Below are 16,905 nucleotides of genomic sequence, written 5' to 3'. Positions count from 1 at the left end.
CAACTACTGAGCCCATGCACCGCAACTAGAGAGCCCACACGCCACAACTACTGGGCCCATGCACTCTAGAACCCACATGCTGCAACTAGCAAAGTCCATATGCTGCAACTAGAGAGCCCGTGCATTACACCTAGAGAAGCCCACGCGCTGCAACTACTGAGCCTGCGCACCACAACTAGAGAAGCCCATGTGCTGCAACTAGAGAAGCCCATGTGCCACGATGAAGACCCAGTGCAGACAAAATTAATTAATTAATTATTTTTAAAAAGATACTCTTAAAAAAATGGAGAAATCAGATTTTAAGTGGTAATGCAATATGGTATGAATGTAATCCCCTTTGGCATTTTTGAGAAGCTGGAATAAAGATTTAAATTACTTTTCAATTCAATTTAAATGTTAGGCTGGTGCTTCATCTGAATGGAACAGAGGAGATATGTCACAAAGCATCCCAGCTTAATAATAAAAATAATAACAACAACAGATACCTGCTCTAGGTGTCTAACATGTACTGATTCATGTAATTCTCACAACAACCCTACAATGGGGTTAATATTCTTCTCCCTGCTATATAGATTAGGAAACTGTCCAGGGTCACAAACCAGAAGTAGACAGGGCTAGAGGTGGAAATCCAAGCAGCCCGAGTTCAGAGCTCCTAAACACTGAGCAACACTTCCCTATTTCAAAGCAATGTCTATACTCAAGCACTTAAGCATTCCACTAATAAGCAAAAACACATAAATATAGTTTAATTATTCTAAAACACTAACAACTTTACCACATAAAGTAAAATGACACATATATGGCATGGCTTCCTTCTCTTTAATTTCTTCTCCCCTTCAAAGCCCACCATAGAAACTTAGAACTTTAAGATAATTTTCTTTTCAAAGTTACTTTTGAAAGTAAATTATAGTACAGTCTAGATTTATACAGTAATGTTTATCAAAGCAACTTATGAGTAAGCCTTCATCAAATAACTAAGGCCACATATTATGCTGCTTTGCACTCAGATGGCAGAGATTAGAAATTATAACACTTCAAAAAAGAGAAAAATCCATCCAAAATATATAGTTTTGACATAATTTTAAAAACTAAATCTTTTCACTACTAAAGCATACTTAAAGCTAAGAAATTAGAAAATAATTAAGTCAGTTTAGAAATGACAAGCTACATAACTGGTCATAATATTCAGAATCCAACTACTTTCACCACCTCCTCAGCGTCCACCCTTATCCAAGCCACCACCATCCCTCAGCTTGTTTATTGCAGTAGCTTCCTAACCAGTTTCTCCACTTCCACCAGCAGCCAGAATCATCCTTTTAAGCCAGGAATCATAATACATCACTGTTCAATACCTTGGATGGCTTCTCATCACAGTTAAGTTTTTTTTTTATTGAAGTATAAGTTGATGTACAAGTTACAGGTGTACAGAATAGTGATTCACAATTTTTAAAGGTTATATTCCATTTATAGCTATAAAATATTGGCTATATTCCTCAGTCAAGTTTTAAAAGCCAAAGTTCTTACAATGTCCTACATGGTCTTCCCCACCATCCACACCATTACTTGTCTTTAAATCTTACTACTTTCCCCTCATTCCACTCCAACCACACTAGTCTCGTAGACGATCCCTGAATACATGACACACACGCTCCTGCCTCAGAGTAAGTCATATGGTATCCCCTCTACCAGGCACACTCCCCCGCCCTCTCAGCTCCCATATATCTACCTGGCTAGCCCCCTCATTTCCTTTAGGTCAGGCCCTCCCTGTCCTATTATTTAAAATAGCAGGTCCCCCACCCAGCACTCTCTTTTTGTTCTCTGCTTTTTCTCCATATCATTTATCACCATCACTATGTATTTCACTTATGAATTTGTTTATTCTTTGCTCTCTCCCCTCCCTTAAAAACGTATACTCCAAAAAAAAAAAATGTATACTCCATGAATACAGGGAGCTTTGCTGTTCTGTTCACTGCTATACCTAGAACACTATCTGGCAATCAAATATTTGTTGAAAAACATGAATTAATCAATACACATGAACAAAAACATTTTTGGATGCTTAATATGGTCTGGGCATGTTAGCTGCTTTACAGTTGTTAATTCTCACAACAATCCTACTGAAGTAGGGACCATCATCATCCCCATTTTTTAGATGAGGAAACCAAAACACAGAAAACATAAGTAAATTGCTCAATGACATATGCTACGAAGTGGCAGAGGCACAATCTGAACTCAGGCAATCTGATTCCAGAACCCTCTCTCTTAACAGCCCCACTATATTGCCTCTAAATTTCTAACTAGTTAATACATTTTAATTGAAATGTATGGGTTGATCTATGGGTTACTTTAAGTGTCCTAATTTTTAACATCAGTCATTCAAATCATAAATCATTCTACAAGTCCAAGGCTTCATATACCAAACTTACTTAATTTACTAAACTTTGAAATTTGGAGTTTACAGTTTTACAAAATTCTCTCTTCACACTCATTTACTTAATATACTAATATACTCTATTCCAACACCTACATGACTCAAGTAAGGAAACTGTCAACCAGAGAAGTTAGCTTCCTCATCTTCTAGAAAGCAACTGGTAAGATAGGAAAAGGCCTGTCTTATATTTAACTCTCAGTACTATGTGACCCTGTGAATTCCAATTTATAAAATGAAAATGGGTTTCATAATACATCACTATACTAATTAGATTTTAGTTTTGAAAAAGAAAAACAAATTAACTCGCTAATTCTTTTCATTTCCAAACACAGAGACGAGAACTTTGAAAGAGCTATGGGTCTCCAAATTACTTTCCAGATTGGCCACTGTTGTTTGCCTACCTAGAATTCATCCCCTCCTTCTTCCTTCCTAATAGAATCCTTCCCCAGTATAATGCCTCAGGGGAAGTCAACACCACTCCAGATTCAGGCGCAAACTCAGTTAGTTTGATAGTAATCACTATTGAACCATTCCTGATGGGTTGAGGAATGGACATACTACCCAATTCTGGCCAAAAAAGGTCTGAAAGAAGCCTGCTAGAGGCTTTTGGAGAAAGTTTCCTCTCTCTGTAAATAGAGGCACAGGAAGAGACATCTTCCTTCTTTTAGAAGTTGTGTGTATGGATGTGATGCCTGTAAGCCTATCCCATGGAGAGCAGCAGAACTGAGCAATGGAAAGAATATGGGTTTTTACTGACATTGTTGAATTTCTGTAATCAACCAATGCTGAAGCCTATTCTATGAGAAGATAAAATTTCTTATTTCTTAAGCCATGTTGAATTAGGTTCTGCTGCTTACAGCTGAAAACATACTAACTACATACTTTTTTATGAAACATATCCCAGGACTAACCTCAGAAAAAAAAGTTTGTGGTTAAATAGAATTAGTTCAATAAATATGCTATATCCCTACAATTGAATACAATCCTATTATTTAAAATGATATTGACATGAATAGTTGTCATGGGAAAGTGTTCATGACAAATTAAATGAAAAAAAATCAGGTGTTGGGCTTCCCGGGTGGTGCAGTGGTGAAGCACCCACCTGCCAATGCAGGGGACACAGGTTCAATCCCTGGTCCGGGAAGATCCCACATGCCGCAGAGCAACTAAGCCCGTGTGCCACACTACTGGCCTGCGCTCTAGAGTCCATGAGCCACAACCACTGAGCCCATGCACCACAGCTACTGAAGCCCACGCACCTAGAGCCCATGCTCTGCAACAGGAGAGGTCACCACAATGAGAAGCCCTTGTACCGCAACGAAGAGAAGCCCCAGCTCACCGCAACTAGAGAAAGCCCGTGCGCAGCAATGAAGACCCAATACAGTCAAAAATAAAAATAAATTAAATAAATTTTTTTTAAAAAGCAGGTATTTAACTGGGTGAAAGGTATATGGGAATTCTCTGTGCAACTTTTCTGTAAATCTAAAACTATTCTCAAATGTAAAAGTTTGTATAAATACCTTAAAAAGCAGATATTTACAGTACTGTCTCAGTTGAATTTGAAATGAGAAATACACACGTGAAAGAATATATCTAAAGGTGATCACAGTGGTTATTCTGTGTGGTAGGATCGGGAGCTCTTACTTTCTTCTTTTTACTTATCTGTATTTTTTATCTTTTCCACAATGACTATGTAGTATTTTTGTAGTGCTTTTAATAAGAAAAATAATATTTATCTTAAACTATCTTTAAAAAAAGGTTTGTAGCTAATTCTACAAATGCATATTAGAAGTTCAACAGGAATTATACCATACTGAGTGACTCAGCTGTAGAGTTAGAAAGTTAAAAAGGATACATGTGAAAGAACGAACTCTAAAGCAGTATTCTTCTAGCACAATCATTTCAATAAGGCCTTCTCCAAAACAATTTATACACAAATTTTAAATTTTGACTCATGATTGAATTTATTTTTTGTTAAGTTTTAAAAAAAAGAAACTAGGGAATTCCCTGGTGGTCCAGTGATTAGTACTCGGCGCTTTCACTGCCATGGCCCGGGTTCAATCCCTGGTCGGGGAACTAAAATCCTGCAAGCCACGTGGCATAGCCAAAAAAAAAAAAAGAAACTATAACAATAAGTATTTAAGATTACAAAGCTACATGCTCTGGATTTGTTGCCCTATACCCTTACACACGGGTAGACAACTAATCTGGTCCACAAACAGAACATCAGACAGGAAATCCAAGGCTGGATAATGGCGGATGGTATGACATCATGGTGTTGACTTTGGCTTTGTGTTGGCTCATATTCACAGGGCACAGGGCAGTTTTTATATTGACGTGGGACATGCAAAATGGTATGATCTGGCAGGCTGGACCTAGCCTACTGACTCTTTTATTAAAAAAATCAGATAACCCTCTTACTTTATATGAACTTACAAATAATACACAAGAAACAAAAAATATACCATATATGGGCAAACAATTTGCAAACTGATTTATAAGGCTCTATGCTTGACCTTACCTTGCTATCCCAAGTCAGGTCCTACACAATCTAAATTTAATTGGGATAGTAACACATTAAGTAAATTAAATCTACATTTAACCCAATACTGTGTTAAAACTAGCCTAACAAACTTTCAGAAACTTACTACTCACTTTAATTGTTCCAAATTTCAAATGTGACTTTTACATGAAACCATAAAATTTTGCTGATAACATTAAGTATTGGAATTTTTCATTATTTCTTTTGTTAGAATAAATTACCTTTATAAGTTTAAAGGTCACATGTTGATAATAAATAATATCAATATTTTGAAACAAGTCACAAATGAAGCTGGTTGGGTCCACAGGTCTAAGATTTAACAAAATATTTGGACACTGGGTATTTAGAGAAAAAAAATAGATACAAAAGAAATATGACAGCTTGACCTCAAGCAGCTTACCTTGTTGGGGAGATAAATTATATTCACAAAATAATTAATGCCATAATATAACATGATTTTGTGTCAAAATAACAGACCTTAGCCCTAGATAATTAAGGGGTTCAGTGCTAGAATTTTCAGAGGAAGAAAAAAAGGAAGAAGGACTTGCAAAGGATCCTGATTTGAAGATGGGGTGGGATGGGCATAATCTAACACAAGAAGCGGCATAACCTAAAGGCTGGAGGTGGAAATAAGCAAGGTATATTGAGGGGATAAGCAAGGTATATTGAGGGGATAAGCAAGGAATTGGGCAAGATGAGAAATGAGAATAGAGGATTAGTAATTAAGCTGGAAATGTAAATTGGTACCATATTACTAAAGACTATGTAAGCCAAGTTTAAGAATATAGCCTCTGCTTAAAGGAAATGGAGAGCTGCTGATTTTTTCTAAATAGAGCAGTAAGACGATGAAAATAACATTTCTGTAGGATTAACCTGGCTGAAGAATTCAGGATGAATTTATGGGGGAGGGGAAAAAAATTAGAAAAAAAGCAATCACTTAGGAGGCACTGATTAAGAACTTGGGCATTAGAGTCAGGCAGACAGACCTGCTCTGCTACTTGCTGGCTGTGAGGCACTGAATAATTTACTAAACACATTTATGCCTCAGTTTCCTGTCTGTAAAGTGGGATACTAATAGTGCTTATTCTATAAGGTTGTGGTATGGCTAAAGGAAATACTACATATGAAAGCATTTACATAGTGCTTGTTCTGTAATAACTACTCAACAAATGTTGGCAACAATTACCGTATTACAAACCATTTCAAATGCTAGGTGATGAGGAACAAGGGCAATAGAAACTAAAAAGAAAGGATGACTTGAGTCGTATTTCCATAGACTCATGAGATGTTATAACTAGAAAAGACCCTAGAGAATTCTTCCAAAAACAAAACGGCCCCAGTTTAAATGTCAAGGGTGAGACAAGAATGGGGCAAGATAGCTCAAGAGGTTTTGACTGCAAGAGTGTCCAAAGCAGTAGAGTTAAGATAATTAAATATTATCTTTAAACAAAAATATGCTTTAAAATATAAGCTACAATGAACTGAGTATATAACATGTGCCAAACACTGTGCTAGATTATGATATAGTACTTCTAATTCCCAGAACAACTGTGAAAGTTACGTATTAGTTCAATTTTACAAAAGAGAAAATGGATGCTCACAGAGGTTAAGCACTAGGCACGTAACCTTGGGCAGAGTAAGAAGCAAAGCTAGGTATGGGACCCATACCATCTGTTTCCAAAGCCTGTGTTCTTCCTACTACATTCAGGCTACATCCCCCTTTAATATCAATAAAAATTATATCATATCACACAGACATATTTGTAATTATTTTTCTATCTACTTTGTTAAATATGGTGACCATAAACATGTCCAATCTTTTCTACATTCTAAGATAAATATAAAAAATGAGAATAAATTTTAAAAGCATTATAAAATGAAGACTTACCATATTTCTAATGAAACATAGTTGGATATACTATAAACTATAATATATTAAATGAAAGCAATGGCTAATCTTTTTCAATAAGAACATGCAGGGAAAGTTGGCATGGCTTTTTACATCATTTGATGATATTAACATTTGTCCCATACTACAGCATCATTAAAAAGTGACATGTAGCTCATAAAAGAAATACCTTACTACACATAGGAGAAGCATTTTACATAAGATGAATCCATCAAATGTTCAGAGTTATAAAGAAAAATTACACAGAAGCAGAATGCTCAGTCTGCTAATAGTAAGGACCACATGGTGGCAGGTGACCTATTTCTTCAGTGTTGCTTCTCAGCAGATATTTCCTTCAACCACAGGGCCAGTATGCTAGTTCTCCACCAGAATGTTACTTAATCTAAATTTTACCAGGATGAAAATACCAAGTATGCCAAAGCAAGAAAGTTTCCTGAAACAACCTTTTCATTTGGCTTCAAAAAAGTCAGAAGATACTTTACTGGGTTGGCCATCAAACTATGTAGTCAAGTAACTACTAAACCAGTACTTCTCAAAGTGTAGTCCAGAGACCAATGAGAGTCCCCAAGACCTTTTCAGAGGGTCCAACAGATCAAAAATACTTTCAGAATGTCACTAAGACATTACTTGCCTTCTGTACTCTCATTCATTCACAACTGTGTAGTGGAGTTTTCCAGAGGCTATATCCTGTGGTATCTCAACAGACTGAATAGAGGAGCAGACTTAGGAATTTACAGGTCTTCCATTTAAGCCAGACATTAAAGTTATTTGCAAAAACATAAAATGATGCCACTCTTCCCATTTTTTTTGTTTGTTTTTTGGGAAATATAGCTATTTTCTCATTTTAAAGTTATGTTAACATGTAATGCTTTATTATTTCTAAATGAATTAAATATTTTTAACTTCTCAGTTTTATTCTAATATAGTAAATTTCAATAGATACAACCCACTTAAACAGAAGCTCTTTGGGATCCTCAATAATTTTTAAGAGTATAAAAGGGGTACTGAGGGCTTCCCTGGTGGCGCAGTGGTTGAGAGTACGCCTGCCGATGCAGGGGACACGGGTTCGTGCCCCGGTCCGGGAAGATCCCACATACCGCGGAGCGGCTGGGCCCGTGAGCCATGGCCGCTGAGTCTGCGCGGCCGGAGCCTGTGCTCCGCAGTGGGAGAGGCCACAACAGTGAGAGGTCCGCGTACCGAAAAAAAAAAAAAAAAAAATAGGGTACTGAGATTAAAAAAAAAAAAAATGAGAACCACTTTTCTAGACCTTCCTGTGTTTATGTTTTGCCAAACAATTAAATTTTTAATTTTCTAGTGACCACTGAGGAGATGTTGCTGCCGTACAGATTATTTCAGAAATTTGTCTTGATAAGAACAAAAAAGTCTACAGACAATCTTAAAAAGAATTGTATCCATTAGTTTAAAAAATAAATCATTTATTACATCTCCTCAAAATAAATACAATAACAATGTCAAAACTAAAGTGCAAGCTAATAGACCACTATCTATAAGCTCTGGGCATGAGTTTATGATCAGTTATGTACTGGTAATCCTCCAATAGCTCCTATACCAAAAACAGGGCTCTCTGAGAGGCCTATCCAGCAACTGTTCTGTTATGGAATAATCCTGATTCCCAAATCACAACAGGACTAACTGAGATGCTTAAAAGCAATTCTCTGTACCATAATCTTAACATCTCCAAAATAAAAAGTTTTGTTTCATCTAAACAGTTCAGTATTTCCCAGTATTTCTGGGAAATACATAAACATTAAGACATCAAAGTCCCATCTGGATCCAATCCTTACGTTGTCAATAAATTGTAATAGATGTAGCAATCCGTGCAGTTATTAGAAACCTTCAGGATGCATGGTAATGGTAGTTTTTGAAAATACAGGCTGGAGGGAAACACCTTTCAATACTAGTTTTTGAGGCTGCTGGAAGCAATAACAGATAAAAACTTCACATTTATGCTTCAGTCTAAAATTAAAATGAAAGCCATACTTTGAAAACTGTAATATTAATATTATAGTTAAGGAACCTAAGTCAACAACTGTTTAATTTGAAAGTTACTTAACCCTAGGCTATTGCAATAGCCAAGAAATGAGGTGACCAAAGACCTTAAGTAGAAAAGCACTTAAAGGCTAGAAAGAAATGATGCTCCTTAGGTATTCATTAATTCACATATTTATTAAATTGTCTACTACTTGCAAGACCTTGAGCAAGCTAAGAAGCTCATAAGCTGGTGGGAAGATAATTCCAAAGGGGGAAGTATACATAAATAAATGCAGAAGCTACTCTAGACAGAATGGAAGAAGTTCTATCTGAGAAGTGCTAGAAGAGGGAGGGAAGGATGTCTCCTAACAGAAGGGATCATGGAACATACATTCTGGCATAGAAGGCATCTCACCAGGGCCCTTAACATATATAAGATTCCAACCCAAAGTGAAAGGCATCCAAGGAAGAGGAAAGCACACACAGTAAGGAACAGCAAGTATAAAATAGCTTCCACAGAACTTGTGATGGACTCCAGGAGGAGAAAAGACTGGAATATTAGGCTGGAAGCAAAAATAAAGGGACTTACATGACAGGATAAGCAAGAAAGGGCTTTTTTTCAGTAGGCAAAGGGAAGCCATTGGACGGTTTTTAAAGTCATCGGAAGATTTACCATTGGAAGGTAAATCATCAGATGATATTTTAATAATACTGTGGATTGGACAGAGTAGAAACGGGGAGAACAGTCAGTGCACTATCACACCAGTCCAGGCAGGAAATAAGAGCTTGATCTGGGACAGGAACTAGGAAAAAGGCAGATACAAGACATGCTGCAACCTCTTCACTAAAAATCAACTTAGTTTTAAATGTTTCGAAACTTAATTTACCACACAAAACAAGGTTGTTCACATTATTTACATTACACTTTTACTTCACTTCATAGGCAATACTTCAGCATACTCAAGTGTGCTTCCTTTTTAAAAAGCTGTTAGGAATAACTAACTGTATTCTACATTAAGACTATAAAATGGGTAATAAAGAGCAGCATAACCATATTTTCAATATTCTGACTAGAATCACAGTATGCAAAATTTCTTTTAACGATGAACATTTTAAACTCAAAAGTTTATTTCCATGGAATACACAAAGTTTGGATCAGAATTTTCTATACAATCTTGTAAGACCCACACTACTACATAATTATAATAGTTCACTTTTCTTAAAATCATTTCTGGACAACTCAACTCAACTCGGTCTACACTTCTACCAGGCCCATATTTTTCAAATATTAGTGCCTTCTTCATTTTCTCCCCTCCTCCCCACTCACCTCTCCGCCCAACAAATTCCCTTTGTATGTCTGCAAGGCAAGATACTATGTGATACAGTATGATTCTAAGGCAGTTCGAATATATAATTCTTATAGTAACAGAAATCTAGAATTATTAACCTTACTTTTTACAGGAGAGGAACCAATGATGTACTAAATTTCCATTTATGTGAATGATAAATGCATCTAATAGAAATGATGCTTTACCATTAGGGGGAAACAAAGGGGGAAATACACACAATAGATGGGTGGCAAATCTCACAAACTTTGCAAAATACAAAAAAAGCTGCATCTGGATTGCAGTCACAATTATAAAAGCAAATAAAGAAGGCTCCAAAATGAAGGGAAAAGAAAAAATTCTAAGTGATCATTAAGAGTGAAAAAGGTTGATTCAATATTAGTACTAGTTTTTAATGTAACATCATTTAACACTCTATCTCTCAAAAAAAAAACAAAGAGGATAATTCACTGTTCACAAGGACACAGGAAATAATTTCTACATACATCCTATAAGACAGTTATACTTCATTACACTTTCATGGGCTCAAATCCTTTCAAAGGCTTCCAAAAACACACAGTCTGATGATAACTGAGATTCCCCAATGACACACAATTTATTCTATAGGCTTAGCTATAACACATTTTTTAAAGACATAACGAATTCATCCTCAATAAAAATAGTCACAAAGGCCCTCTACTTATTCAAAAATCATTACATAAAGCGCTGTCTATAACTGCAAACAGGGTTTGAAAATCTGACAGCTAATAATCATAAAATGGGGTAGACTTTAAAGAAAAAAAAATTACCCAACTTTTCCATTTTTCCTTCCTTTTCCTTTCCTACCAGATACACAAAATGTCTGTAAGGATCTCAGACAAAGCTCTAAAGTAAAAATACAGTGTATGTATACTTTACATTATGTATACTCAAACCTATCTCATATATGTACACATCACATATATTCACACAAAAAAGGTTTCTCCTTTTTTTACGCTAAGAATTGAAGTTACGTTAAATTCTATCCCATAAATGAAGTTAAATCACCATAAATTAAAGAGTAATAAAATAGGGCACGTAGATCTGAGTGACTATATTCTGAAAAGAAAAACCTCAGACTAAGGCCTTGACTGAATAAAAACGCCCAATCCCTGAAAATCACTAACCGGCATTCGGTTTCCGTGAGAAAAAAAGGGGGTCTTAAAACGAATCATCACATAGGTAACCCAGTTTCAGAAGTTAACGAACGTAAAACACAGCGAACCAAAGAAGACAAACGTACGAAATGACAAGCTTTAAAGAATTTCCCCAAAGGGAAAGACTGACTTCAAGACTGAGATATAAAGCATCCTTTGCAGGTAGAAGAATCTTTAATTGAAAAAGAAAAAAAAAGGGGGGTGGCGGTGGTGAAGGGTACGACAAAAAACCGAACGACAAGCAAAGGCAAAGAAGTAAAAGAAACGGGTCTCTCCTCCCATCCCCCACCCCAGCCCCCACCCCCACTCTCACAGGACAATAGGATCGGGGTCCTAACTGAAAACTTTAAACGTGTAAACCAGAAGCAGTTTTACTGCAGCTCTAACTGCAAATCTGCCCCTCATCCCGAACCTAGTTCACCCAAGAATACTTCTGCCCTGAAAACATCACCAAGGTTTTGTTAAACACAAATCAGACCCATCACAAGATTCTCTCTTTTTTCTCCCAAGTACCTGGAGGATCCATTTCAATATAAAATATCAGTTCTGTCGAATAGGGCATCATCACCTCCCTCCAGTCTGCGTCATCGCGGTCCATACTCCACACCGTATTGTACATCGCGCTGTCAGGGGCAGGTCGTCAGGAAATATATAGAAAGCATATATTTTTTTTATCTGCTATTTAAAAATCTAAAAATATATATCTGTAAAAGTCCCACTCGGAAATGTACTTCGGGGTTTCCAACGGCCGGTACAAGCAACGGCCGGTACAAGTCCAGCCAACTACCAGGACAAGGACGGGGTCCTCTTCCCCTCTCCTGCTTTGGCAGCCAGCAAAATGCCCCCCGAACGTTCAATCTACGGGCTCTTCTCCTCGAAGGGGTACAGAAAGGCTTGGGGGGCGGAGGGCAGAAGTGTTAAAAAACGGCTTCCCCCAAATCCCTCCTACACAGTCGTTCTCCAAAGAGAAAAGCTCCCACCGCCTTCAAATCTTTCCGCGGAAGCCACTTTTGTGTCCTTCGAGAGAGGGAGAATAGAGAGGGGGGGAAAAAGAACGCGCTGGGAGAAAGGTGGGTAAGTGACAAAGGAAGGCATAAAAAGGAGGTTGGGTATTGCGTTCAAGTTTCGGGGTCCCACTGGTCTGCGGGGAGAAATCCCCTCAGGGGCCAGGACTCGGGCTCCGTTCCGGTCGGGCTCGGAACCGAAGCTGCTGCAGCCTGGGGATGGGGGCCCGTCCGAGTGTCCAGTTATCTCTGCTTGGCCGTGCGCTCCCGCCCGGCTGCATGCAAGCTCGCCAGCGCCGGCTCCCCTCACGCTCTGCCCTGACTCAAGCCACTAGAGTTTCATTTTAACGGCGCGGAGGGGGGACACCCTCCCCCGCCCCCACGCTCTCCCGCTGAGGCGCCACCTAACCGCGCCGAGCAGGGGGGATGGCCAGCATCGCTACTGCCCCTTCCACTCTATTCCGCCTCGAAGTGTTGGGGCTTCTGTCAGGTGCCTGAGAGACTCTTTAAGAAGCTGTCCTCCGCCTCGGCTATCAACTCTCCCCACCGCTCCCTAGGCCTCGGCTCCTTAACCCTCCAACCTTTCTCCCCGCAGCCTCAATCAGAATGGTAGGGCCCGGGCGCTGGCCACTCGCCAGGAGTCAGTGCCGGGAGCACGCGAGCCGCGCGGGGAGGGAGAGGCGAGAGGGTGGGGGGAAATGAGAGGATGAAGTGGCTGGTGATTGGCTGAGCCTGGTTGCCGGAGCCCGGAGCCTGCGTCTTTTGTCTGCCTTGCTCCAGCTGAGGAGCGGGAGACGGCTGCGCGCCCCAAGCGAGCCAATCAGGAGCCAGCCGGCGCCGGCCGGTGAGGCGGCGATTGGTCGCAGCTCAGTTACTAAGCGGGACAAAGGCAGAAGGGGGAAAGAAAAGAGGAGGAAAAAAAAAAGAAGAAAGAAAGAAAGCGCAAACGGCGGTTACTGACAGGCTCGGCGAGCGCTCAGGGGCTCAAGCTGCCCGGAGACAGGCGGGGCTCCCGCTGAGGCTCGGTCCGCCCGGACGAGTAGGAGAGGGGGAGGACGGGCTGGCTTGAGACACCTCTGCCCGGAGACTGGCCGCGGGGGAGGGGAGCGGACAGAGAGGGCGCGTGCTGTCACTTGGCGGGACGCGCGCTCTTCTGGTCCTTAGGAGGTCCCCGGTTAGAGTCCCTCCCCACGGACCTCTTATCCGAGCTGAGACAGTCCGCCCCACCCCCCATGATAAGTTGTCAAATAAAGCAAAGGTCCACAAACCCACTTGCAGGACCGTGCTGCTAAGTGAGAGGTTGTTCCCATGGGCCCCGTGCAGCCGTCCGCGGCCGCTACCTGAGCCCAGCCGCGACTTCTCCCCTTGAGCAGTGAGGCATTTCTTAAGCAGGTATTTCGCGGTTACCCTGCGCTTTCCACCCCAGGATTTTTGAACCCAGAGGGAACTGCCCACACCTGAAATAAATGGTGGAGCGCCACAGCAGGCCCCTCGGCTCTAGTGCTCAAGCCGAAAAAAAATGCCTTGCAATTACAGCGCGTGTGTGATTTTTGAGATAAATCACAGGTGTTGGAATCCCTCGCCAAAAGGGGTCTTTTCTGTGTCCCCGACAGATGCCTTTCCACATACACCCAATCCCTACACCCATTCTTAAAATGCTGAATATTTCCACGCATTTCAGAAACTGCTAATTCACTTGCTGGGGGGACACGGAATAGCCAAAAGCAGATTTGTGTCTCGTGAAGCTTGTGCCTGGAATTGCCATTGTGCATACCCTGCAATACAGTCTGGGGAGGCCAAAAACTGCTCTCTTTCCTCTTTACACAGGAGTAACGAAGCCCATTGTGTTTGGGTTGACAACCTGATTAAAGCCCTAGCAAAACCTCCTACCATGAGTGGCTCTGCTGTATTGACATGCCTGTGGAAAAGTTGCCACGTTTCATCCTCAACCTCCTAAAGTGGTTCTGCCTTCCTTAAAGGTGCTCTGAGTTGAGACAGTTCCTGGGAGCAGTCAAAATGTGTATGGACTGCCTATAAAGTCATGGGTTAAAAAGAGCCAGGAAGAATGAATGGACAGGGTTGAGCTGAGAAAACATACCAGTATTCTTATATGCTTGCTTGCTTACATTTCTGAAATCCAAATGTGATTCTGGAGCCAAATCAACCTGGGACAGGTCACATTAATTTGAATGTCCTGAACCATTCCTCCAGGTAGAAGATACTGGAAGATCAACCCTAATTTGTGGCTGGTTTCCCAGCAGGCTCTTTACTTCACTGTATCTGGGAGCCAGAAGTACTCACATTTGATAACTCAAAAAGCAGAACAATCAGTCAAGGGCAAGTTGGTTTATTTTTGTTCACGGGTGTCCCTGTGCATTCCCAAACAAAATGAAGGTGAAGAGAGGAAGTGTGGAAAAGATAATAGCTTTCAGATTTCCATAGCAGCTTTTGCCTGGACCACTTCTCATGATTTAGTGGCGGGGATTCAATTTCCAATGCACAGAGCAATCACCCAGGCCTTCCCCATAGCTAAGGCTTTGGGAAATGTAGTGAAGAAACAGCACAGTATATAATGTGTGCTCAATACTGACACATTGAGTAAAGCTGTGTGATTCAACCTTGCCACCTAAAATCATATGACCCAACTGTCCAACAAATAAAGGAGGCCTCCAAAGAATAACAGTGATGCAAGAGGCAACGATGAATCAAGGGGAAGCACACTTCCTTCAGATGGGCTTGAACCAGTGCCCTGCCATGGTGGGAAGTGCCTGTCATATGATGTTGGCTTTACTTTCTTTCAGTTGAGAAATAGAAGTGAGGTTCTGACTACTTGTCACCAAACCGCCTCAGGCTCTTTGGCAAAGGTAGACAATGTTAGCTCTGGTGCCCTGGATCATTTCCATCCTGGAGAATTATATTTGGCCTGGGTGTGGAGTAAATTCAGCTGTAAGAGCTCAAACTCCTGGGACACAACCTGCTACTTTGGGAGTTGTTTTTTCCCCTTTGCCTCCTGCCTTTTTAAAATTTAAAGTAGTCTTAGGTAAATCACAAAATCTGCCTTCATTTATATATCTGTGAAATTGGAGATTACCTTCAGATTTATGCAAGCTACTTAGTTTATTGTGAAACACTCTGAGAATGAAAAAAAATGCCACTTAAGTACTTAGAATTAATAGTACCTTTCTGTAACTCCAAACAGACAGAGTGTCCTTCACTTTTCACCCTGCTCTTGTCTTGCTATGAAACAGTTCAAATATGCTCCGTTTCCCCCTCTTTATTTCAGAGATGGGTGAAATATTTCTTCTGTGCACTGAATATAGGGTATGATCTCAGACCTCTCTGTGCCAGCAGAATCAGCCTGGAACTCAGCCAAAAGTGCTTCGTGATTAAAGGTGCCATCTGAGCACAAGATATTTTTTTTAAAGCCTTGCAAAATGGAAACATACTTTTATTATTTTTTTAAGGTCACTGGCTTTAACACAGAACTGGCTTTAGGCTTTGGGGAGGATCACTGGACTCAATCCCCCTCTTTTTTTCCTTTCTCATTATCTTCCCTTCGCCACTTGTCTTGTGATAAGGCCAAGTCCGTGCAGCTAAATAAACTCATTTAATATGAGTTATATCATAAATAATCCCATTTAATAAATGGGATTCCAAGAAAACTCTACAAATTATCAGTTGCAGATTTTAGGACCTCCCCAGCCACATGCCTTATAAATTGGAGGTATATCAAGTTTTTATGGAAAAGTTTGCCTTTACAATGTAAAAAAAGCAATGCTAGTAGATCTTCTAGAAAGACATCTCCCCTGGGGATGGATAGTCATCTCTTGAGATACCAGTGTCTAACATCTTGGTTTTCCATTTTTTCCGAATGATACCCCTTTTGTTTGGCATTTGTAATTTTTTATTTCTCCTCTACATCTTTCTTGAAACTTGGAAAACCATGGTAGGGTTAATCCTATCAGCCCAAGGCACTGAGAAATTATGACATGAGATGAATGAGCAGTTTTCATAGGAGTGGCATTTCTCCAGATGCTGCTAAATTCCTGGGCTTATAGGGCTCTGTTTGAGGGCTTCCTCAGACCCTTCAGCAGATGATATAGATCTTCTCCCCACTTTGGGTCCTCCTTCAGCTTTGGAGATGACCAAAAAAGCAGGTCTCTCTCTCTCTAGCCTAACATGTTCCCCTCTTTTTGGTGTCTGCCCTTTTAGCAACACAAGGGCCACCTGGATGGTATGTCATGCAAACTTCCCCTCCATCAAGGCAACAGCTTTCAACTCAGCTCTCACCGGGAGAGAGAGAGGGAACAAATGAGATCCAAATGACAGGAACAATAGTCCAGGCTGTTTCACAAGGGCAGGGCACAAACAGGGCAGCTGGTGAGCTCTGCTACCTCATTTAATCTCCATAACCCTGAGGACGTTTGTATTTTTATTCTCCTTTTACAGATGAGGAAATTGAGACCCAGAGCAGTGAGGAGACTTGTTCAAAGTCACGCAGCCACT

General features: G+C 40.2%; 1 protein-coding gene across 1 annotated transcript in view; it reads right to left on the bottom strand.

Annotated features, from left to right (window-relative positions):
- The window catches only part of PIK3R3 (phosphoinositide-3-kinase regulatory subunit 3), an 86,146-nt gene extending 72,657 nt beyond the window's left edge, over positions 1–13,489 (bottom strand). Inside the window, exon 1 of the mRNA XM_022575597.2 lies at positions 11,909–13,489. Within this exon, the coding sequence (XP_022431305.1) occupies positions 11,909–12,014 (106 nt within the window). The 5' untranslated portion in view covers positions 12,015–13,489. The remainder of the gene's footprint in view (positions 1–11,908) is intronic.
- Between the last annotated feature and the right edge of the window lie 3,416 nt (positions 13,490–16,905).

The sequence above is a fragment of the Delphinapterus leucas genome, chromosome 1, assembly GCF_059928025.1.
Source record: "Delphinapterus leucas isolate spDelLeu-1000000601 "Yukka" chromosome 1, BTC_Dleu_Yukka2, whole genome shotgun sequence".
Lineage (NCBI taxonomy): Eukaryota > Metazoa > Chordata > Mammalia > Artiodactyla > Monodontidae > Delphinapterus > Delphinapterus leucas.
Note: the sequence above shows the minus strand (reverse complement) of the source record. Positions and strands in the feature narration are given on the sequence as shown.